The sequence below is a fragment of the Phaenicophaeus curvirostris genome, chromosome 1, assembly GCF_032191515.1.
Source record: "Phaenicophaeus curvirostris isolate KB17595 chromosome 1, BPBGC_Pcur_1.0, whole genome shotgun sequence".
Classification (NCBI taxonomy): Eukaryota; Metazoa; Chordata; class Aves; order Cuculiformes; family Cuculidae; genus Phaenicophaeus; species Phaenicophaeus curvirostris.
Genome location: NC_091392.1, coordinates 805,232 through 829,160, shown reverse-complemented (window position 1 = coordinate 829,160; position 23,929 = coordinate 805,232). Strand labels below are relative to the sequence as shown.

Genomic DNA, 23,929 nt, shown 5'->3' with positions numbered 1-23,929 from the left:
TGCTACTAAATCATAGAATCCCAGAATGGTGGGGATTGGAAGGGCCCTCTGGAGCTCATCCTGCTAAAGCAGGGTTCTAATCCTGCTTCTCCCATGCAGGATCCTGAACTCCACCATGTCATGGTCACAATGTATTCATTCAATTGTTGGAACGCAAAGAATGAACCCTAACCCCAGAGTTGTAGCTCCTGTTCAGTTTGCTTAGGGCTGATTCCTTCTAGAGTAGAGAAGTTACATCGACGTTCTGCAACGTTTTGTCTTGGAGCTCCTCAAGGCCTGTGCAGATTCCTGGTGGCTCTAATAAGTACTAATATCTCCTGTGTGAGGTTTTCCTCTCGCTACTCCAGAGTGTTTGAGGCAAAGAGTAGGTTGTGCTGCAGTCACAAGGCAGTCCGGTGGGTTTATGGTCTGTAACCAAAGATACGTATTTGTTACTCTGATGCAGGACATGAAAGTGCAATTACCTGACATAATGTTGAGGGGCCACTAATCATAGAATCACAGAATCACTAGGTTGGAAAGAACCCACTGGATCATCGAGTCCAACCATCCCCATCAATCACTAACCCATGTCCCTCAGCACCTCGTCCACCCGGCCCTTAAACCCCTCCAGGGAAGGGGACTCAACCCCCTCCCTGGACAGTCTCTTCCAGTGTCCAGTGGCCCTTTTCATGAAATATTTTTTCCTAATGTCCAGCCTGAGCCTCCCGTGGTGGAGCTTGAGGCCATTCCCTCTCGTCCTGTCCCCTGGCCCTTGGGAGAAGAGCCCAGCTCCCTCCTCTCCACAACCTCCTTGCAGGTTACTTGATCCGTTCAACCTGGAGAAGAGGAGGCTCAGGCGAGACCTCGTTGTGGTCTACACCTTCCTCATAAGGGGAAGAGGAGCTGGTGCTGAGCTCTTCTCTCTGGTGACTGATGATAGGACCTCAGGGCATGGCAGGAAGATGCTCCAGGGGAGGGTTAGGTTGGATATTAGGAAAAGGTTCTCCACCCAGAGGGTGGTGGAGCACTGGAAGAGCTCCCCAGGGGAGCAATCACAGCATCAAGCTGGACAGTATTCCAGAAGCATTTGGCCAACACCCTCAGAAACACGGTGTGAACGGTGGGATTGTTCTATGCAGGGACAGGAGCTGGACTCCGTGGTCCTTGTGGGTCCCTTCTAACTCCTGAAGAGAAAGGACTCAGACAGAAGCAAACTATCTAGTGTTTCAGAGTTAATTTGTTTCCAGGATGCATTTTAATTAACGCAGTTACTGGGGAGGCAGGTCTGAACAAAGATAGCCTGATGAATTGTGGAACTTCTCAAGTGATGCTTTCCGCGCGATAGCACTGGAATTTTAAGTGCAATCATAGAATCACTAGGTTGGAAAGGACCCACTGGGCCATCGAGTCCAATCAATTTGTGTCCTGCTTTTACAGGAAGAACGAGAAGCTGCAGATGCGAAACTCATGAAGCTTAAACTTCAAGCCAAAGCCAAACTGGCCTCTCTGAACAAACGCATTGAGGAGCTGACGGAGAAAGGATCGTCATTGCCTGCCCCGACCTCATCAGAAGAGCAAACGTGCCCCAAGGTTGGGAAAGCAGGGCTACTTAAAAGGTGTTCACCTCTACTGATAATCTGGTGCCACCCTACGTTTTAGGTCCCAGTAAGCCACCTGGTCCCGTCTCTCTCGTTAGCAGGACTTTCATAGTTTCAGCAAGGGTGTCTGTGCTGTAGGAGACCAGTCTGTCCGGCTTCCTTGTACTGCATGTGCCCTTGGAGGACACAACTTGGTCTCCTCAAGGGTGTTGGCTTGTTATCATAGAATCATAAAATCATAGAATAGTTTGGGTTGGAAGGGACCTTAAAGATCATCCAGTTCCAACCCCCCTGCCATGGGCAGGGACACCTCCCACTGGATCAGAGTGATCAAAGCTCCATCCAACCTGGCCTTGAACACCTCCAGGGATGGGGCAGCCACAACTTCCCTGGGAAACCTGTTCCAGGGCCTCACCACTTCCATCAGGAAGAAATTCCTCCTTATGTCCAGTCTAACTCTGCCCCTCTCCAGTTTATCCCCATTGCCCCTCATCCTATCCCCGCAAGCCTTTGTGAACAGTCCCTCCCCAGCTTTCTTGGAGCCCCTTCAGGTACTGGAAGGTCGCTCTAAGGTCTCCTTGGAGCCTTCTCTTCTCCAGGCTGAACAACCCCAACTCTCTCAGCCTGTCCTGGTACGGGAGGTTCTCCAGCGCTTGCATCATCCTTGTAGGCTCCTCTGGACCTGTTCCAACAGCTCCATCTCCTTCTTCTGTTGAGGATTCCAGATCTGGACCCAATCCTCCAACTGAGGTCTCGCCAGAGAGGAGCAGAGGGGCACTAAAAGCTCTTCCATTTTAACACTGTGTAGGCATGAATTATGTTCCGAGAAGGCTTCTGAATTTTTTTTGAGCTTCAGTCTTATGGTGAATCTATCTGGCCCTGTGGTAGATCCCACAGCAGCAAACCCAGCAGCGCCATGTGTGGCCCAGGTGGCCAAGAAGGCCAACAGTTTCCTGGCTTGAATCAGCCATGGGGTGGCCAGGAGGAGCAGGGAAGAGATAATCCCCATAGACTTGGTGCTGGTGGGATCGCACCTTGAATCCTGGGTTCAGTTCTGGGCCCCTCACTCCAAAAAAAACATTGAGGGGCTGAAGTGTGTACCGAGAAGGGGATCAGAGCTGGGGAAGGGTCTGGAGAGCAAGGGCTCTGGGAGTGGCTGAGGGACCTGGGATTGTTTAGCCTGGAGAAGAGGAGGCTGAAGGGAGACCTTATCACTTTCTGCAGCTCCCTGAAAGGAGGCTGTGGTGAGGTGGGTGCTGGTCTCTTCTCTCAAGTAAGAAGTGATTTGACAAGAGAAAGCAGCCTCAAGTTGGCCCAGGGTTGGTTTGCATTGGATAGTAGGAAATATTCTTATATGGAAAGAGGTGGTAGACACTGGAAGAGGCTACCTAGGGCAGTGGTGGAGTTCCCATGCCTGGAGGGGTTTAAAAGCCATAGAATCATCGAATCACTAGGTTGGAAAGGACCATTCCTATCAATCACTAACCCATGTCCCTCAGCACCTCGTCCACCTGTCCCTTAAACCCCTCCAGGGAAGGGGACTCAACCCCCTCCCTGGGCAGCCTCTGCCAGGGATCAATGACCCTCTCCATGAAAAATATTCTCCTAATGTTCAGCCTAAATCTCCCCTGGTGGAGCTTGAGGCCATTCCCTCTCGTCCTGTCCCCTGCCCCTTGGGAGAAGAGCCCAGCTCCCTCCTCTCCACAACCTCCTCTCAGGGAGTTGGAGAGAGCAATGAGGTCTCCCCTCAGCCTCCTCCAGGCTGAACACTCCCAGGGCCCTCAGGCTTCTTCTCCAACCCCTTCCCCAGCTCCTTTGCTCTCCTCTGGACTTGCTCCAGAGCCTCAACATCCTTCTGGTGGGGAGGGGCCCAGAACTGACCCCAGGATTCGAGGAGCGGTCTCCCCAGGGCCGAGGCCAGAGGGAGAAGAACCTCCCTGGCCCTGCTGGCCACGCCGGCTCTGCTCCAAGCCAAGATGCCCTTGGCCTTCTTGGCCCCCTTGGCCCCTGCTGGCTCCTGTTCAACCAACCCCCCCAGGTCCTTCTCCTCCAGGCAGTTTCCAGCCAGCCTTCTCCTAGGCTGGAGCTGCCCAGGGTTGTTGTGCCTCAAAATCTTCAGATATGAGCGTTTGTAAATTTTGGGAAAACGTGGAGCTTGAGCTCTGGGCACCTCGTTCCATGTAATACTACATGGAGTGGTCAATGTGCAAGGACTTTATTAGAAGCTTTTCCAAATCTGACTGTAAATACCAATCCTGAAAGCTAATCCCAAGTAAGTAAACTAATCCACCCGTCTTCCAGTCGTAGCAACTGCTTTGCCCCGGCCTTGGGTATATCCTTAGCTTCCTAAAGCTTCCAGCACTTCTGTTGTTTCTTTTTTTTCTCCCTGTTCTTCTTCTAAGCTTAAGTGCAATTAAAGCTTTCCTTGTGTGTCTGTTCTGCCTCCTTCCAAAGACCTTCAGTGCTGGTGACGCATCTTTTGAGGGATCATAGAGCCATGGAATGGTTTGGGTTGGAAGGGACCTTAAAGATCATCCAGTTCCACGCCCCTGTTATGGGCAGGGACTTAGATTATGATACGGTACGATACGATACAATATGATATGATATGATATGATGGACCCCTGGGCTGAGTCCAACGGGATGAGGTTTAACGAGGCCAAAGGGTGGGTCCTTCCCTTGGGGCACAACAACCCCGGGCAGCTCCAGCCTAGGAGAAGTCTGCCTGGAAAGTGCCTGGAGGAGAAGGACCTGGGGGGGTTGGTTGAACAGGAGCCAGCAGGGGCCCAGGGGGCCAAGAAGGCCAAGGGCATCTTGGCTTGGATCAGAGCCGGCGTGGCCAGCAGGGCCAGGGAGGTTCTTCTCCCGCTGGCCTCAGCCCTGGGGAGACCGCTCCTCGAATCCTGGGGTCAGTTCTGGGCCCCTCCCCACCAGAAGGATGTTGAGGCTCTGGAGCGAGTGCAGAGAAGAGCAACGAAGCTGGGGAAGGGGCTGGAGAAGAAGCCTGAGGGCCCTGGGGGTGTTTAGGCTGGAGAAGAGGAGGCTGAGGGGAGACCTCATTGCTCTCTCCAGCTTCCTGAGAGGAGGTTGTGGAGAGGAGGGAGCTGGGCTCTTCTCCCAAGGGACAGGGGACAGGACGAGAGGGAATGGCCTCAAGCTCCACCAGGGGAGGCTCAGGCTGGACATTAGGAAAAAGTTCTTCACAGAAAGGGTGATTGGTCCGTGTCCGAGGCTGCCCAGGGAGGGGGTTGAGTCCCCTTCCCGGGAGGGGTTTAAGGTCCGGGTGGCCGAGGTGCTGAGGGACATGGGTTAGTGACTGATGGGGATGGTTGGACTCGATGATCTGGTGGGTCTTTTCCAACCTGGTGATTCTATGATTCTATGAAATTTAAGAATTGTGGTAGAAATAAGCATCTTGTTACAAGTCCGAAGTGCTGTAGCATTCTAACTAATTTTTTTAAGTGACCAGTAATAGCAATCACTTTATTTTCTGTTCCTTTTCTTCCCGTTTCTCTCCACTCCTAGTGTCAGAATGACCAAAATACAAGTGAAGGGCAAAGCGAGGAAGTCGAAGCACTCAAGGAGCAGCTCAGGGAGCGAGAGGAGGCTGTTCAGGACCTGAAGGAGCAGCTGGCTCAAGCCAACGTGAATCTCAAAGATGCTGAAATCAAGCACACAACACAGGTATGGAAAAAATGTTTCTATTCATCGATCTGTGTTTCCCACTGCGCCGCTTCCCCTGGCATGGATAGAAGAAGAAGGGAGCTACAAGGATCATCCAATCCATCTGCTGGACCACTTCAGGACTGACTGAAAGTTAAATAGGGCGTTGTTCTTCCTAACATCTAATCTAATTCTTCCCCCTTCCAATTTAAAGCGATTTCTCCTCATCTTATCACTCCAGGCCCTTGGAAAAAGTCCATCCCCAGCTTTCCTGGAAGCTACTCTAAGGTCTCCCTGGAACCTTCTCCAGGCTGAACAACCCCAACTCTCTCAGCCTGGCCTCATCGCAGAGGTGCTCTAGCTCTTGGATACTCTTTGTGGCTGAAATGTTAGCCCTTAAAATACACATAGTAGGATAAATCATAACCTCATGGAACGGTTTGGGTTGGAAGGGACTTTAAAGCCCATCCAGTTCCACCCCCCACCATGTGTAGGGACACCTCCCACTGGATCAGGTTGCTCAAAGCCTGATAAAAAAACAAAGGTACCTTTTGACCAAGGTGACAATAGGATTGAGGTCAAGATGAAGACCTCATCACACATATAACATTGAAAACAAGCCTGCAGGTCTATCAGGTTCATAACTTTGCTTCTTTATATTTTATGGCTTATATTTTCAGGTGAGCTCCCTGCAGGAAGCGATTCAGGAGAAGGAAGCTCTCCTAGAAGAGCAAGCTCACCAACACCAAGCTGAATTGCTCAAGATAACAGCTCAGTCAGATCTGGAAGTAGAGATGCAGCAGGTATATTTGATCTAATAATCTCATTATGGGAAAAGAGATTTGACCAGTTTGAAGACACCCCGAGTTCTCATCAAAGTGTCTCAGAAGGGGTGAGAAGAGACGTGATTTGATTGGTTGGAGGTTTTGGGGATGGTAGTTTGAACTTTAAGAGTCGTAGATTTAATCTGCTGATTTGCTATTAGTTAAAAATGTTGCGATTTTGTGTCCCTCACTATAAGGAGGACATTGAGGTCCTGGAGTGTGTCCAGAAAAGAGCAACGAAGCTGGGGAAGGAGTTGGAGAACAAGTGTTAAGAGGAGCAGCTGAGGGACCTGGGGTTGTTTAGCCTGGAGAAGAGGAGGCTGAGGGGAGACCTCATTGCTCTCTCCAACTCCCTGAGAGGAGGTTGTGGAGAGGAGGGAGCTGGGCTCTTCTCCCAAGGGACAGGGGAAAGAACGAGAGGGAATGGCCTCAAGCTCCATCAGGAAATCAGGAAAAAAGTATTTCATGGAAAGGGTGATTGGTCCCTGTCCGAGGCTGCCCAGGGAGGGGGTTGAGTCCCCTTCCCTGGAGGGGTTTAAGGGCCGGGTGGCCGAGGTGCTGAGGGACATGGGTTAGTGATTTGTGGGAATGGTTGGACTCGATGATCCAGTGGGTCCTTTCCAACCTGGTGATTCTATGATTCTATGATCTTGTTCCAGTTCCCTATTTTTGAAGCAGTATTGAGATCTTCCTACTCCACCAGGATTCCAGAATAAATGTCAACAAAAATTAAGTTATTCAGGCTATTAAAGTAACTGTGTTATGAAAATAAGATGTATGGATGAAACCAGGATATCAAGCTTCCTTATGTTAGCCTCCTGGAGACTGTCCAGGGGAGGACACAAAGATGATCCAAGGTCTGGAGCACCTCTCATACCAGGACAGGCTGAGAGAGTTGGGGTTGTTCAGCCTGGAGAAGAGAAGGTTCCAGGGAGACCTTAGAGCACCTTCCAGTACTGAAAGGGGCTCCAGGAAAGCTGGGAGGGGCTCTTGATCAGGATAGGACAAGGGGGAATGGTTTTGAGCTGAAAGAGGGGAAGTTGAGATGAGATCTTAGGAAGAAATGTTTTCCTGTGAGGGTGGGGAGGCCCTGGAAGAGGTTGCTCAGAGAAGTCATGGATGCCCCATCCCTGGAGGTGTTGAAGGCCAGGTTGGATGGGGCTTGGAGCCCCTGATCCAGTGGGAGGTGTCCCTGCCCTTGGCAGGGGGGTGGAACTGGATGGGCTTTGAGGTCCCTTCCAACCCAAACCATTCTGTGACTCTACTGGTACAGCACTGTCTCTCTCACAGAACCTGCGTACGCTTCAAAGGAAGCTGGAGGAGCAGGAAGAAGCTCTGCTAGGACGAACTCAGGTGGTGGAGTTGCTGCAGCAGGAATTACGTGCTGCTGAACAGCAAAACCAGGTACTTCTTCATGCTTTGCATGTTGTCCTACTCTGATGTGCAAGTGGTGGATGGGGCCTTTCTCAGTAGCTCCAAAATTACCAGATTAGCCTATTTCTGGTACCAGTTTTCCAACATGGAATCAACTGAGCAGCTGGCCAGCAGGTCCAGGGAGGTTCTTCTCCCTCTGGCCTCGGCCCTGGGGAGACCGCTTCTTGAATCCTGGGTTCAGTTCTGGGCCCCTCCCCACAAGAAGGATGTTGAGGCTCTGGAGCGAGTGCAGAGAAGAGCAACGAAGCTGGGGAAGGGGCTGGAGAAGAAGCCTGAGGGCCCTGGGGGTGTTTAGGCTGGAGAAGAGGAGGCTGAGGGGAGACCTCATTGCTCTCTCCAACTCCCTGAGAGGAGGTTGTGGAGAGGAGGGAGCTGGGCTCTTCTCCCAAGGCCCAGGGGACAGGACGAGAGGGAATGGCCTCAAGCTCCACCAGGGGAGGGTCAGGATGAAGATAAGGAAAAAAATTTTCATGGAAAGTGTCACTGGTCCCTGTCCGAGGCTTCCCAGGGAGGTGGTTGAGTCCCCTTCCCTGGAGGGGTTTAAGGGCCGGGTGGCCGAGGTGCTGAGGGACATGGGTTAGTGATTGATGGGGATGGTTGGACTCGATGATCCGGTGGGTCTTTTCCAACCTGGTGATTCTGTGATTCTGTATCAACTGGAGGCCATGTGGCTGAAGCTTCTTTTCCTACTCACAGAAAGCTCCTCACCAGCCTTCTGAAACTATCTATGCTGACCATCCGCAGCTCCAGGAGGAGGAATTTTGACAAGTGTAGGGTTTGTTTCTGTTCCTTCGTTGTCTCTTACATCTAGTCAGCGTTGACCAACTTAGGGATCTTTCTTGAAGCAGTGGACACTGTGTTCCCTCTGGTTTCCTATTTCAGCATTTTTGACCCCTTTTCCTTTACGCTCTTTTCTTCTGATTTTTTAATTGTACTGTATAATTGTTGAATTCCACCTCTTTGTTGTGGTCCTTCAACCCGTTTGGGAATCTCAAGAGTTAAATTAATTTCCATATCCATTTCCAGACGCTCCGAGACCAGTGCCAGAAGATGGAAGTGGAGCTAAGCTCCCACAGGGATGTACTGGATGCTGAGAGACGAGAATCTCAGGATCTCAGAGAGAAGATGGAGCTGGAACTAGCTGAGAGGAAGATGTTCACCCATCGCTTGCAGGACGAGGTGCAGTGTCTCTCGGAGCAGCTGGAAGAGGCAAGAAGAGCACAAACTGGATTAGAGGTGAAGTATAAAGACCTGGAGCAGGAACAGAAGCTGGAGGTGGAAGAGAAAAACCGGCAGATCAGTTGTCTTAAGGTGGTTGAGCAAGAGCTGCAAACAAGCGTTGCTGCACTCGTAGGTGAAAATGATCGGCTGAAGCTGGATGTTGATCGACTGTTGGTCTTATCTGCTGAAAACAGCGCTACGATACAGAAACTGCAAGGTGAGCAAGCACAGAAGTTTGGTGAAGGAGGTTCTCAAGAGCCTGAGGCTTGTTGGATTGCCTTCTACTTAGCCTTGTCTTTCAGTAGCTCATAAGAAAGTCAATGGAATGGCTTGGGTTGGAAGGGAACTCAAAGATCATCCATTTCCAGCCCTTCTGCCACAGGCAGCGCCACCTCCTACTGGATCAGGTTGCTCCAAGCCCCATCCAACCTGGCCTTGAACACCTCCAGGGATGGGGCAGCCACGACGTCCCTGGGCAACCTGGGCCAGGGCCTCCCCACCCTCACGGTGAAGAAATTCCTCCTAATATTTAATCTAAATCTTCTCCCTTCCAATTTAAAGCCATTTCCCCTTGTCCTGTCACTCCAGGCCCTTGGAAAAAGTCTCTCTCCAGCGTTTCTGTAGCCCCTTCAGGTACTGAAAGGCCACTATAAGGTCTCCTTGGAGTCTTCTTCTCTTCAGACTGAACAAGCCCAACTCTCTCAGTCTCGGAGAGGTTCATAGCAGAGGTGCTCCATGCCTCTGATCACCTTTGTAGCCCTTGTCTGGACTCACTCCAACAGGTCTATGTCCTTCTTCTGTTAGGGGGCCTCACAGCTGGACATGAGACTCCAGGTGAGGTCTCACCAGAGTAGAGTAGAGGAGCAGAATCCCCTCCCTCAGCCTGCTGGCCACGCTTCTCTGGATGCAGCCCAGGACACGGTTGGCTTTCTGGGCTGGGAGTGCACATTGCTGGCTCATGTCCAGCTGTTCGTCCACAGGTGCCTCCAAGTCCTCCTCAGCAGGGCTGCCCTCAATTCATTCATCCTCCAGTACTGGTTCTGGGGATTGTCCTGAAAGGAGGTTGTGGAGAGGAGGGAGCTGGGCTCTTCTCCCAAGTGACAGTGGACAGATGAGAGGGAATGGCCTCAAGCTCCACCAGGGGAGGTTTAGACTTGACATTAGGGAAAAATTTTTCAGGGAAAGGGTGACTGGTCCCTGTCCGAGGCTGCCCAGGGAGGGGGTTGAGTCCCCTTCCCTGGAGGGGTGGCCGAGGTGCTGAGGGACATGGGTTAGTGATTGATGGGAACGGTTGGACTCGATGATCCAGTGGGTCCTTTCCAACCTGGTGATTCTATGATTCTATGAACCAGGCGTAGGATTTTGCAGTTGGCCTTGTTGAATCTCAGGAGGTCCATACAGGCCCATCTCTCCAGCCTGCCCACGTCCCTCTGGATGGCATCCCTTCTCTCCAGCATATCAACCGTGCCACACAGCTTGGTGTCCTGAGCACACTTGCTGAAGGTGCCCTTAGTCCCCCTGTCCATGTCTCTGATAAAGATGTTAAACAGCACCAATCCCAATCCCGACCCTTGTGGAACGCCGCTCATCACTGGTCTCCACTTTGACATCGAGCTGTTGAGCACAACTCTTTGAGTGTGACCATCCAGCCAATCCCTTATAGAATCATAGAATCACTAGGTCAGAAGGGACCCACTGGGTCATCGAGTCCAACCATTCCCATCAGTCACTAACCCATGTCCCTCAGCACCTCGGCCACCCGGCCCTTAAACCCCTCCAGGGAAGGGGACTCAACCCCCTCCCTGGGCAGCCTCGCACAGGGACCAATCACCCTTTCCAGGAAAGATTTTTTCCCGATGTCCAGCCTGAGCCTCCCCTGGTGGAGCTTGAGGCCATTCCCTCTCGTCCTGTCCCCTGTCCCTTGGGAGAAGAGCCCAGCTCCCTCCTCTCCACAACCTCCTCTCAGGGAGTTGGAGAGAGCAATGAGGTCTCCCCTCAGCCTCCTCTTCTCCAGCCTAAACACCCCCAGGGCCCTCAGGCTTCTTCTCCAGCCCCTTCCCCAGCTTCGTTGCTCTTCTCTGCACTCGCTCCAGAGCCTCAACATCCTTCTGGTGGGGAGGGGCCCAGAACTGACCCCAGGATTCGAGGAGCGTTCTCCCCAGGGCTGAGGCCAGAGGGAGAAGAACCTCCCTGGCCCTGCTGGCCACGCCGGCTCTGATACAAGCCAAGATGCCCTTGGCCTTCTTGGCCCCCTGGGCCCCTGCTGGCTCCTGTTCAACCAACCCCCCCAGGTCCTTCTCCTCCAGGCAGTTTCCAGCCAGACTTCTCCTAGGCTGGAGCTGCTCAGTGTTGTTGTGCCCCAAGGGCAGGACCCGCCATTTGGCCTTGTTATCGTTGGATGGGGCTTTGATCGCCCTCATCCAGTGGGAGGTGTCCCTGCCCATGTCAGGGCATTGGAACTGGATGATCTTTAATGTCCCTTCCAACCCAAACCGTTCTATGATCCTTTTAGATGTGCCACGTTCTTCAGAGTCTTAATTCCTACTGAACTTAGAAGTGAAACAACCAAGGAAAACAAACCAATCCATTTTCTCTGTAGGCTTGTATGTATTGAAACCATTTAGAACCATCTTGCCTCAAGATATTATTTCAAATTGATTTACTTCCAGGTCCTTTATGGCCTGGAACAGAAGGAGAGACTGAGAGATATGTCTCATTTACTGTTGTGCCTACATGTAGACACCAAGAAAGGTGAGGAACGCACCTTCACTTCTTTTTTTCTCCTCTGTTAGACGAACTTGCACAGAAACCTGAAGAATTTGTCTACTGTCAGAATGAGCTGAGCTCCCAGGCTGTGCAGGACGCTGAATTGAAGAAGCAGGTATGATCTTTTCATATGAATCTCCTGGTGTTTTTCCCGTATGTTGAGGAAGCAAAACTAAGTGAAGCATTTGGAATTCTTTTTTTTAATGTGTTGCTTCCTAGAACCATAGAATGACCTGAGTTGGAAAGGACCCACAGGGATCATCGAATCCAACTCCTGTCCCTGCGCAGGAGAACCCCAACATTCACATCATGTGGCTAGAGGCATTGGCCAAGTGCTTCTGGAATATTGTCAGGCTTGGGGTCATGGCCACTTCCCTGGGGAGCTCTTCCAGTGCTCCACCACCCTCTGAATGAAGTCCCTTCTCCTAATATCCCACCTAACCCTCCCCTGGAGCATCTTCCTGTCATTCCCCCAGGTCCTATCATTGGTCACCAGAGAGAAGAGCTCAGCATCTGCTCCTCTTCCCCTTCTGAGGAAGCTTTAGACCACAACGAGGTCTCCTCTGAGTCTCCTCCAGGCTGAAGAGACTGAGTGACTTCAGCCGCTCCTCATACGACTTCTCTAAATTCTTGATTAACTTTGTGTCTGGACCCTCTCCAGTAGATTTAGATCCTTTTTATACTGTGGTGCCCAAAGCTGCCCCCAGAACTCAAGGTGGGGCTGCACCAGCGTGGAGTAGAGTGGGAGAATCACCTCCCTTGATGCACCCCAGGACACGGTTGCCCTCTTGGCTACCGGGGCTCACTGTTGGCTCACGTTCAACTCGCCATCAACCAGAACCCCTGGACCCCTCTCTGCAGGGCTGCTCTCCAGCCTCTCGCTCCCCAATGTGCATGACAAAGGCTTTGATGGGTTCTCTCTTTGGTGGGCAGATATGACATGACTATAGAAGCCTGGGAAGAAATAGGAGTCCATATGAGTCCTTTAAAAGTTGCTAATTGATTTATTAAAAGGTTAACTGAAAGATCAAAGACTAATGCGTGTATAAACTGTATTGAAATTTATCTTTGTCCTCTCCGTCCCTTTTTTAAACAGGATGAAACAACACTGGAAAAAATAGTAGATTGTGAAGAGCAGAATGAAACTTCACTTCTACCCACAGAAACCTTGGAAAAGCAGCAGAGTGAAGGTGGTGTGATTATCTCAACCTATTTTAGTATTCGTGGTTTCAATCCAGGCTGGGGGATGATGAGATTGGGAGCAGCCCTGAGGAGAAGGACTTGGGGGGCTGGGGGAGGAGAAGCTCCACAGGAGCCACAACGTGTGCTCGCAGCCCAGAAACCCCCCGTGTCCTGGGCTGCATCCAGAGAACGTGGCCAGCAGGGAGGGAGGGGATTGTCCCCTCTGCTCCTCTCTGGGGAGACCTCAGCTGGAGGGTTGGGGCCAGGGCTGGAATCCTCAGCAGGAGAAGGAGATGGAGCTGTTGGAACGGGGCCAGAGGAGGTTCCAAGGATGATGCGAGGGCTGGAGAACCTCCTGTACGACGACGGGCTGAGAGAGTTGGGATTGTTCAGCCTGGAGAAGAGAAGGCTCTGAGGAGACCTTAGAGAGACCTTCCAGTACCTGAAGGGGCTCCAGGAAAGCTGGGGAGGGACTGTTCACAAAGTCTTGGAGTGATAGGACGAGGGGCAGAGTGATTGCTGCATTCGCTCTGCGTGCTCTGAATTGGAATGTAGAAAAATTTCTATTCCTAACAGAACTATTTTACTTCATCCAGTATTTTATTTTGCTTATGAATTAACATATGTTTGGTATGATCTTTGATAGTCGCTAGGTGACCTTTAAGATCGCTTCCAACCCAAAGCATTCTGTTATTCTGTGACACAATGGGAATTAATCATAGAATCGTTGAATGATAGAATGGTTTGGATTGGAAGGGACCTCAAAGCCCGTCCAGTTCCATGGGCAGGGATGCCTCCGCTGGATCAGGTTGCTCCAAGCCCCATCCAACCTGGCCTTGAACACCTCCAGGGATGGAGCAGCCACGACTTCTCTGGGCAATCTGTTGCAGGGCCTCCCCACCCTCACAGGAGAACATTTCTTCCTAAAATCTCATCTCATTCTCCTTCTTTCAGCTTAAAACCGTTCCCCCTCGACCTATCCCTCCTCTCCCAGATCAAGGGCTCCTCCCCAGCTTTCCTGGAGCCCCTTTAGTACTAGGTCACTCTAAGGTCTCCCTGGAGCCTTCTCCAGGTGGAACAACCCCAACTCTCTCAGCTTGTCCTCATAGCAGAGGTTCTCCAGCCCTCAAAAAACCCCTGAACACATGTTTTCCAATGACAATGTTCTAGATCATGGAATCATAGAATCACCAGGTTGGAAGAGACCCACCAGATCATCGAGTCCAACTGATGTTACTAACAGCAACGTGCCCTGTTCTCTAAAGCTCCTGGAAGAACATCCCATTGCTCTCTAATCCAATGTTTTAATTGTCAAACAAATTATTTGTGTTTGAATGTTTCAGAAACACCCCACTTGCAACTTCTTCTCCAGGAGCCCCAGCAGGAAGCCGTGGTGGTGGCCGAAAACGCGAAGCAGGTAACGATTAAGCAGCTGAATTAAGCAAGAACTAAAATAGGTCAAGGGCTGGTCTTTAAAACAGCTTAAGCTGTTGCAGCCTTTTTTAACGATCCTCTTTGGAAGGTTATTATTAACTGGATTAATGAGGAAAGACAGAAATAGCTTCCAAATACTGCTTGGACTGTATTTCTCTTTGCTGGCAGCATGGAATTCTTGTGTCCTTCATCCACCCAGTCCATATTCATGTTATTTTCTCCCTCTTGGGAGTTAGTTCTTCAGCAAAACCACAGGCTGAGCTGAGGGAATTCTTAAAAAACACAGTTCCAAAGGCTCAACTGTCACAGGACACCTGTCAAACCAACCCAACCCACTTCCACTCATGGGGATCCCTCAGACAGAGTGGAGGAAGCCGAGTTCTCTTTAAGTGGGAGACAAGAAGGCTTTAACCTTGGGCTTTTCCACTGTGAACAGCCTCAAGGTGCAATTGCAGTCAGGAGGAGGGTACAGGATGAGATCCCTGCTGCTTTGCTTTATTCTCAGTCTTCAAGGTGATGGAGATGACCGTGTATCTGCAGAGAAGGCCACCCGTGTCCTGGGCTGCATCCGAAGAACGTGGCCAGCAGGGAGGGAGGGGATTGTCCCCTCTGCTCCTCTCTGGGGAGAGCTCAGCTGGAGGGTTGGGGCCAGGGCTGGAGTCCTCAACAGAAGAAGGAGATGGAGCTGAGAAGAGAAGGCTCTGAGGAGACCTTAGAGCAACTTCCAGTACCTGAAGAGGCTCCAAGAAAGCTGAGGAGGGACTGTTCACAAAGTCTTGGAGTGATAGGATGAGGGACAATGGGGATAAACTGGAGAGGGGCAGAGTTAGACTGGACGTAAGGAGGATATTTCTTCACGATGAGGGTGGGGAGGCCCTGGAAGAGGTTTCCCAGGGAAGTTGTGTCTGCCCCATCCCTGGAGGTGTTCAAGGCGAGGTTGGATGGGGCTTTGATCACCCTGATCCAGAGGGAGGTGTCCCTGCCCATGGCAGGGGGGTTGGAACTGGATGATCTTTAAGGTCTCTTCCAACCCGAACTGTTCTACGATTCTATGAAACATTCAAGGTCAGGTTGGATGGACCTCTGAGTAACCTGATCCAGTGGAAAGCGTCCCTGTGAAGGTCCCTTCCAACCTCTAAAACATTCTCTGTTTCTAAGTAAGATTTATGGTCTAATCCTAAAGCCAAAATCTTTTGTGCTCCCTGGAGGGGTTTAAGGGATGGGTGAGCGAGGTGCTGAGGGACATGGGGTAGTGATTAATGAGATGGTTGGACTTGATGGTTGGGTGGGTCTTTTCCAACCTGGTGATTCTATGATTCTATGAACTTCAGAATCCAAAATAAGCAGGAATGACCCTGAGGAGTTGTCTTCTTCTTGGTTAGGCTACTAATTTCTCCTAAGAAGGAACATCTTTAAACTACAGAATATGGAAAGCAGATGCTTCCAAAAGTGACCCTTTCACGGAATTCACTCTGTAACCTATTATTTTCTTTTTAGACAAGAATAGAAAGCTGTCAGCCTGGAATTCTAGACTATGTTGCTGCAGAGAAACAGAAGGAGCTGTCAGTCTTGCTGCTGGAACTGAAAGAAGCCCAAGAAGAAATAGATTTTCTGAAAAGCCAGCTCAAGGACCCAAGCAGCCAAACCTCTACAGGCAGCCAAACAGGAGAAGCAACGACCCAACTGGAAGATGGTTCCCAGGTTCGGTTTCTTGAGAGGGAAGAGCAAAAGGTTTCGGATACACAAAATGAGTTGGGTAGTGGCTCATTGCAGGGAGGCACAGAAATTCAGCGTATCGGGGTGCTTCAGGGAAGCCGCCTTCAAGAGGTGCGAGAAGTTCCTACAGCAGATCCCGAATCTGATGTCTGTCAATCTCAAGAGCTGCTGAAGTTACAGAACCAAATTGCTGAGCTGCAAATAATTCTTCAGCAATCAGAAGAATCCTATAAGAAAGATCTAGGAGAAAAAGGTGCAGAAATAAATAGGTTAAAGCAGCTGGCTGAGGAATACAGAAAAAAAATAGAGGATGCGGATGATGCTTTTTGTGTTTTGAGTGAAGAACGAGATCAGCTCCTGTGTCAGATGAAGGAACTTTCTGCTCTAACAGAACTGAAAGAGCAAGTGAAGCAGCTTGAGGAAAATCTGGCTCTCTCAGAAAGGCAGAGACTGTCAGACAATCAAAGCAACCTTCTGAAAGAGCAAATCCAGAGCCTTAAAAATGAGTTTAAATCCAAGGAGAATAAAATCGAAGCTTTGCAAAAAGACTTGGATGAAGCGCAACTTCAACTCTCCAACCAGGACATGCAGCTGAAAGGTCTGAGAAGCCAGATTGAGAAGAGGGAATGTGAAGTACTTGATCTAGAAGAACTTCTGAGGAGGAACACAGCTGAGAGAGAGGAGCTTTCCCAAAAATTAACCTCTAAGGGACATGAAGCAGCAAACCTAGAACAGGTTGTTGCTGAACAGACCAGGTCCATAGAGAACCTGCAACAAACCTTGCTGGAGAAGGACCAGCAGATGACAGAGGTCAGTCTCAGCATGTCTGAGAAGATGGTTCTGCTGAATGAAGAGAAATTTTCTCTAGAAAACGAGCTGAAGAGTCTTAAAGAGCAAACAAGACTGTTAGTAAAAGCCCAGGAAGAAAAGGATAAAGACATCGAAGAAAAAGATGCATCTCAGAAACGTGAGGAGTCTGAGCAGCAGTTTGAGCCAGCGAGTAAAGAAAATGAGGTTTTAGTAAATCAACTTGAGCTTCTGAAAAAAGAAAATGAGCAAGTAAAGCGGAAGCTACAAGCGGCGCTTGTTAACAGAAAGGAGCTTCTGAAGAAGGTTGGAAAATTGGAGGATGAATTAGTACGATTGAAAAAAGAACCTGGATCGGAGACCTTGGTGGCTCGAGATGCTGAAGGGGAGGAAAATGTGATGAGCGTGATAAGCAAAGACGTGAATCTTGAAAGCCAACCCAGTGAGGAGCATCTAATCCAGTTGCTTTCTGAAAAGGAATCTGAGCTGCGAAGCATCAGGAAGGACTTGGTGGAGAAAGAAGCCACCGAAGCACAATTGCAGGCGGTGATTGAGGAAATGAGGCGAAGTTTGCAAGGTGAAACGAATATTTCGGGTAAAGATGAACTCGTGGAGAGACAGACAAATGATGACAAGGTCACCGAAACCAATAAAAGCCTCAAAGATGATGAAGAAAACAAAAAAAATAGTTTGTCGGCTGTAAATCTCGATGAAAACCAAAAGTTTGTCCTGAAAGAGAGAATTTCAACTCTGGAGCAAGAAAAAGAACAACTTCAAAAGAAACTTCAAGAAGCTCTGGTGTCTCGCAAAGACACTATAAAAAAGGCTCAAGAAAAGGACAGACACCACAGGGAGCAGCTGAAACAGCAGAAAGATGATTATAACGTCCTCCAAGAACAATTTGATAAGCAAAGCAAAGAGAAGGAGAGCATCCAAGCTCAGCTCAGACAGCTCCAAGAAGAAAAAGCATCGACAGAGACTGTTCTTGGGAATCGAGCTGGGTTGGATTCTTCATGCGTGGGAGCAGAAAATACAACGAATAACGCACTTGTGCGAGTTGCAGGTGTTTCTGAGGAAGAGGTTGAGAAACTTGAGGAGCTGCAGATGGAGAAGGAGAAATTGGAAGATATCGTTAGCCACATGCAAAGCGAACTTGCTTGCAAATCAGAATTAGTCTTCCAGTTGCAAGAGCACGTAGCACGGTTGTTTGAGGAGATAGAGGGGCTGAAGAGAAGCTCTGAGCAAGCTGAAGCTAAGGCAGCGAGTCTTCAAACGCAACTGGAGGAGAATCTAGCAAGGATTTCTAGAGAAGGTGCTCTGGAAGACCTGAAAACACTTATGGACCAAAAGGATGAAGAAATCAAGTTTCTTAACTTGCAGTTAAGGGAGAAAAGCGAAGCTCTTGCTAACGTGCAGGCAGAGTTGCTGGAAAAAGAGGGTTCAGTCAAGAGCCTGTGTCGTCAGTTGGAAGCTCAAGCTCAGGCGCACGAGGAGCAAAGCAAGAGGCTGCAAACGGAGTTGCTTGAAGTTCAGGAGAAGCAGGATGACGGTGCAGAAGCAGCTAAAGAGAAGCATCAAATGCAGAGAAAGTTGCAAGCTGCTCTTATTTCTAGAAAAGAAGCACTAAAGGAGAGCAAATCTCTCAAAGAGGAGCTGGCTGGTGCTAAAATCACTATTGAAAACCTTTCTGTGAAGGTGGCAGATATGGAAACCCAAATATGGGGTCATGTTAAAGATAGAGATGCTTTAACTGAGAAGTCAGCAAGACTCACCGAAGAGCGAGAAAAACTTATTGCAGAGGTGGATAAAGTACTTGGAGAAAACCAGAATCTTGAGGGATGCTGTAAAAACCTGAAAAATACTCTAGATGGATTTCTTCTAGAGAAGGAGAAGCTGGAGAAGGAGGTGGAATCCTTGAAGAGCTTTCAAGCTGCTGAGAGTTCCGAGTGGCGCGAGAAATACGGGGACCTTCAGAAAGAATACGAAACGCTCCTGCAGTCGTACGAGAATGTGAGTAACGAGGCTGAGCGGATTCAGCGGGTTTTGGAGACGGTGAGGCAGGAGAAGCAGGACGTTTTCATGAAGCTGAAAAGCGCGGAAGCGAAAAAAGAGGAAACGGAGAAGCAGCTCCAGGAAGCCGGGCAAGAAATTGATGGAATGAAGGAGAAAATGAGGAAATTCGCCAAATCCAAGCAACAAAAGATCCTGGAACTGGAGGAGGAGAATGAGAAGCTTAGAGCAGATGGAGAGCTTCGCAGAACTGGAGATGTCAGTACAGATAGTAGCTTGAAGGAAGATCTGGAGAGCTCTAGGAGGGATCTGGAGAGCTCTAGGAGGGATTGCCAGTCTCTTTCTACTCAACTTGAGGTGGTAATTGCTGAAAAGGAGCGTCTTAATCAAGAGATCACAGACTTAAAGTGTCACTTGCAGGTAACAGAATCGAAGCTGAAGGAAAGCAGAGAACTGGTAGACAAATATGTTGCTCAGAAGACAACAGAGGAGGTGGCTAATCAAGCAGTTGGGGCACCACCACCGGTGGAGAGGACTGAAAACCAAGTGGATATAAGTTTTGGACCAGAGTCTCCTCCTGCAGAGCTGGAACAAAGAGTATTGGATGGTAGTAGCCCACGTGAAGATCTTGGTACCTACATAGAGCAGGTAGCCGAGCTCACGGAGCGAATCAGAGAGTTAGAAGATAACAGGAGGGCTTCAGAGCAAGAGCTGGGTGACATCCGCATGCGTGTTGAGACGTTAGCAAGCGAGAAAAAGGCTTTAGAGACCCAAATGGAAGAGAAACTCCATGAATTGGATGTTCTTCAGGACACACTAGCGAAGATGGAGCAAACAGCCCAAAAAACCAAAGATGACCTGGTCAGGATGACGGAATTGAAGGACGCGCTAGAGGCTGAGAAGGATGATTTGGAAGAAAGGCTCATGAATCAGCTGGCAGAGCTTAATGGGAGTATCGGAAACTATCAGCAAGATGCAACGGACTCCCAGATGGAAAATGAGCAGCTGAAACGTGAGCTTCAGAGCCTGCAGAGAGTGGTGCATGAGCTGGAGGAGGAGAAACGTCACATGGCGATGGAGAAAAGCAAAGCCGGTTCAGAAAAGCAGAAGGAATTTGTAGAAAAGCTGAAGTGCAGTTGGAGGGGAGACACCAGCACACACGTAAAGGAGCTTCAAGAGCTGCTGAAACAGAAGCAGCAGGAGATTAAGCAGCTGCAGAAGGAATGTATTAAAAGCCAGGAGAAGAACAGTAGTTTAGAAAGAACTATTAAAGCTCTGGAATTTGTGCAGAGCGAGGCTCAGAAAGAGGTAGAAGCAGCCAAAGAGGCTTTAGCTAAAGCAGTTGAAGACACCAAGAAAGCCCAAGCGGAGCTTGCTCTCTGCAAAGTGACGTTGGACGATACCCAGAGCGAGGCAGCAAGGGTTGTAGCAGAGGGAGTCAAAGTGAAGGAAGAGTTGCAGGCGAACAAAGAGAATATTGTCATTCAACTGAAGAAAAAAGATGAGGACTTGGAGAGGAGACTGGAAGAAGAAAGAGAGAAGCACTCAAAGGAAGTTAAAAACATTGAGGAGAGGCTGGTGGCTTTGCAGAGGGAGAAAGACCACGTGGAAAGTGCTCTTGGTGACCTTCAAGACGCGTTGGAAAGAAAGGATCAAGAAGCCAAGCAGTTGGAAGGCCACCTGAATAAAACACTGGCCCAGCTTGCAGCCTTCACCAGGAGCATGTCGTCTCTTCAGGACGACCGGGATCGAGTGATCGATGAAGCGAAGACCTGGGAGAAGAAATTCACGGAAACTATTCAAAAGAAGGAGGAAGAAATACGTTCCAAAGAGGAAACTTGCATCGTGCTGAAGGACCAGATGAAGCAGATGGCCCTGCACGTGGAAGAACTTCAGGCTCAGATATCCAGGTAAAGAAGGTGATGGTGACCCCATTGGTGTCGTATTGCCTTTTGACAAGCCAGAGGTGGGGTGGGATTCCTCTTCCTTTTGCTGTGTTCTAGAAGGAAAGAATTTTGAGTATGTAAATATGCTAAACGTGATATGGGATTAGCAAAGTCAATATAATCAATGATATCTATGGTTTTGGATACTGAGATCAATTTGTGACTTCTCCTTCTCCTTCTTCTCCTTCTCCTTCTTCTCCTCCTTCTTCTCCTCCTTCTTCTCCTCCTCTTCTCCTCCTCTTCTCCTCCTCTTCTCCTCCTCTTCTCCTCCTCTTCTCCTCCTCTTCTCCTCCTCTCCTCCTCCTCCTCTCCTCTTCTTCTCCTCCTCTTCTTCTCCTCCTCTTCTCTTCTTCTCTTTTTTAGGCTGGAACACAGCAAGAAAGACTTGGAGTCTCAATCCAAGAAGGAGATTCAGCACCATCAAACAACATGTCAAATGTTGCGGGAGGAAAAAAAGGAACTTCTGATGCAGCTTGAAGAATCTCAGAGGCTGTCCAGCCAGTCTCAGGATGAGCAGCAGAAACTGGAGTCAGAAATCAGCAGCCTGAGACACCAACTTGCTGACCTCCAGAGCTCCTTCACCGACTGTGAATTGGCCAGAGAAGAGCTGAGCAGTTTGGTGAAGCAACACGAGACCAGTATCCAGAACTTTAAATTCAGCTGCCAACAGCTTGAGGCTGATCTGCAGGCTTCCAAGGACCTAACGGATAAGCTGCATGAAGAAATTAGTGCCAAGGAGCAGAAGATCCTGAGTTTGTTGTCGGCCAAGGAGGAAGCGGTTGTGGCTGCTCTATCTGAACTACAGCAGCAACACGCTGAAGAGATGAAAGAGTTGGAGCAGAGGCTGAGGAAGGAGGAAGAAGCTAAACAAGCTTTGGAAAAGGAGAAGAACAAATATCTTGGCCAACTTGATCATCTCACCGAAAAGATGAAGACAAGCAGAGAAGAAAGTAAGAAACACAAGGCACAACTGGACTCCTTCACCAAGTCCATGTCCTCGTTGCAAGATGACAGGGACCGCGTCCTCAGAGACTACAAGCAGCTTGAGGAACGTCATCTTGTGATCATCTTGGAGAAAGACCAGCTGATTCAGGAGGCTGCTGCTGAAAACAATAAGCTCAAGGAAGAAATGAGAAGTTTTCATAGCCGGATGGATGATCTCAACTCTGAGAACGCCAAGCTGAGTGCGGAGTTGGTGCGATATAGAGAAGACCTGAACCAAGTGATTTCAATAAAGGACTCTCAGCAGAAGCAGCTTCTCAAAACGCAGCTTCAGCGCATCCAGACTCTGGAAAAGGAGAAGACAATGGTAGAAACGCGGCTGAAAGAGTCTGAACATGCTCAGGATGATCTCAGGAAGGGCATGGAAGCCTTGAGAGAGGAGAAAGTCACTGTGTCTCAAGAGATTGAAACGCTTACGTCTTCTTTGTCTCGGGTGAAGAATGAGATGGCAGCATTACTTGAGGGGACTCCTATCGTAGAGTGTCAAGCGCAGCTGAAGGCTCGAGAGGAAGAGGCCCAAGAACTGAGTCATAAACTTTCCCTTTCACAACAAAGAATAACAGAACTTGAGGAGCAACTTCTATGCGTTCAAAACGATGCGTCCAAGAAGGTGGGAGAGGCTGAGGACAAGCTTCGAAAGGAATTGAAGCACCTACATCACGATGCGGGGATCATGAGGAATGAAACAGAAACAGCAGAAGAGAGAGTAGCAGAGTTGGCGCGGGACTTGATGGAAATGGAGCAGAAATTTCTCGAAGTCACAGATGAAAACAAAGATCTCAGAGCTCAAATTCAGTCTTTTGGGAAGTCCATGAGCTCTCTTCAGGACAGCCGGGACCAGGCCAATGAAGAGCTTCATGTTTTGAAACAGAAATACTCTGTGGACTTAGAGGAACAGAAGAGTCTGGTGCAAAATCTTCAGAAACAGATGGTTCAGCTACAAGAGGAGCAACAATCCACTGCCAGAGAGCGAGATACGGTGAGGTCTGAGCTGATAGAACTGCAGAAAACCACTGATGAAAGAGGCCTCTTGGCTCAAATTGAGCAACTTAATCAGAAGCTCAGAGCCAAAGAAGATGAGCTTCTCCGTTTGTCTTCTGAACTGGAAAGCTCTTCCAACCAACTCAAATCCTTCTCCAAGGCTATGGGAAGCCTGCAGAACGAGCGTGACCGGCTGCTGAATGAATTGGACAAAACACGTAAGACGGAAGAAGTGAAGCAACAAGCAGAAGGGAGCACGTCCACCACTCTTCCAGAAGTGCAGAGTCTAAAGAAGGCGCTGTCCTCCTTGCAAGATGACAGAGACAGAGTAGTAAGTCCTTGCTCTCTCTTCCTATTCTTATTTAAAGCCCCACAGGAGATTTGGGCCTTCATAGCTTAAAATTAGAATCATAGAATCATAGAATAACCAGGTTGGAAGAGACCCACCAGATCATCGAGTCCAACCATTCCCATCAGTCACTAACCCCTGTCCCTCAGCACCTCGTCCACCCGTCCCTTAAACCCCACCAGGGAAGGGGACTCAACCCCCTCCCTGGGCAGCTTCCACCGTTAGTTGCTTCATCACCCTCCTGGGGATGGAGGTGAGACAGATCAGCCTGCAGTTCCCCAGTTCCTCCTCCTTCTCTATGTAGGGATGACGTTTGCTTTCATCCAGTCTTCAGGAACCTCTTGAAGTCACCAGGACCTTTCAAAGGTAATCGAGTTGCCACCCAGTGACCCAGTCACGTGAGGCTGAGGGAGTTGGGGTTGTTCAGCCTGGAGAGGAGGAGGCTCCAGGGAGACCTTAGAGCAGCCTCCAGTACTGAAAGGGGCTCCAGGAAAGCTGGGGAGGGCTTGCTCAGTTGTCTCACACTCTAATATCTCCCTTTATTTGAAGGTAAGAGAGCTGAAGAACCTGCAGCAGCAATACATCCTGGTTGGGGTGGAATCAGCTGAAAACGCTCGCTTAAAAGCTCAACTGCAGGAGTATCAGCAAGACATGGATAAAGAGCATCTTCTCTTAGAAGAGCTGAAGCAGGAAAGTGTTTCCTACCAGCAGGAGCTCCAGCAGCTTAGGTGAGAATTGGAGGCTCTGCAAAGGGATCTGAACAGGCTGGATCCATGGGCTGAGACACGGGATGTGGGTTAATGAGGCCAAATGGCAGGTCCTGCCCTTGGGGCACAACAACCCTGGGCAGCTCCAGCCTAGGAGAAGTCTGGCTGGAAAGGGCCTGGAGGAGAAGGACATGGTGGGGTTGGTTTAACAGGAGCCAGCAGGGGCCCAGGGGACCAAAAAGGCCAAGGGCATCTTGGCTTGGATCAGACCCGGTGTGGCCAGCAGGGCCAGGGAGGTTCTTCTCCC

The 23,929-nt window shown here is 49.6% G+C and overlaps 1 protein-coding gene across 1 annotated transcript in view; it reads left to right on the top strand.

Annotated features, from left to right (window-relative positions):
• Positions 1–23,929, top strand: part of GOLGB1 (golgin B1) — a 41,155-nt gene that overhangs the window by 5,787 nt on the left and 11,439 nt on the right. The window contains exons 4-14 of the mRNA XM_069860247.1: positions 1,420–1,572; positions 5,106–5,264; positions 5,924–6,046; positions 7,358–7,471; positions 8,528–8,939; positions 11,515–11,603; positions 12,585–12,678; positions 14,014–14,087; positions 15,602–20,547; positions 20,947–22,897; positions 23,465–23,643. Coding sequence (XP_069716348.1) covers positions 1,420–1,572; positions 5,106–5,264; positions 5,924–6,046; positions 7,358–7,471; positions 8,528–8,939; positions 11,515–11,603; positions 12,585–12,678; positions 14,014–14,087; positions 15,602–20,547; positions 20,947–22,897; positions 23,465–23,643 — 8,294 coding nt within the window. The remainder of the gene's footprint in view (positions 1–1,419; positions 1,573–5,105; positions 5,265–5,923; positions 6,047–7,357; positions 7,472–8,527; positions 8,940–11,514; positions 11,604–12,584; positions 12,679–14,013; positions 14,088–15,601; positions 20,548–20,946; positions 22,898–23,464; positions 23,644–23,929) is intronic.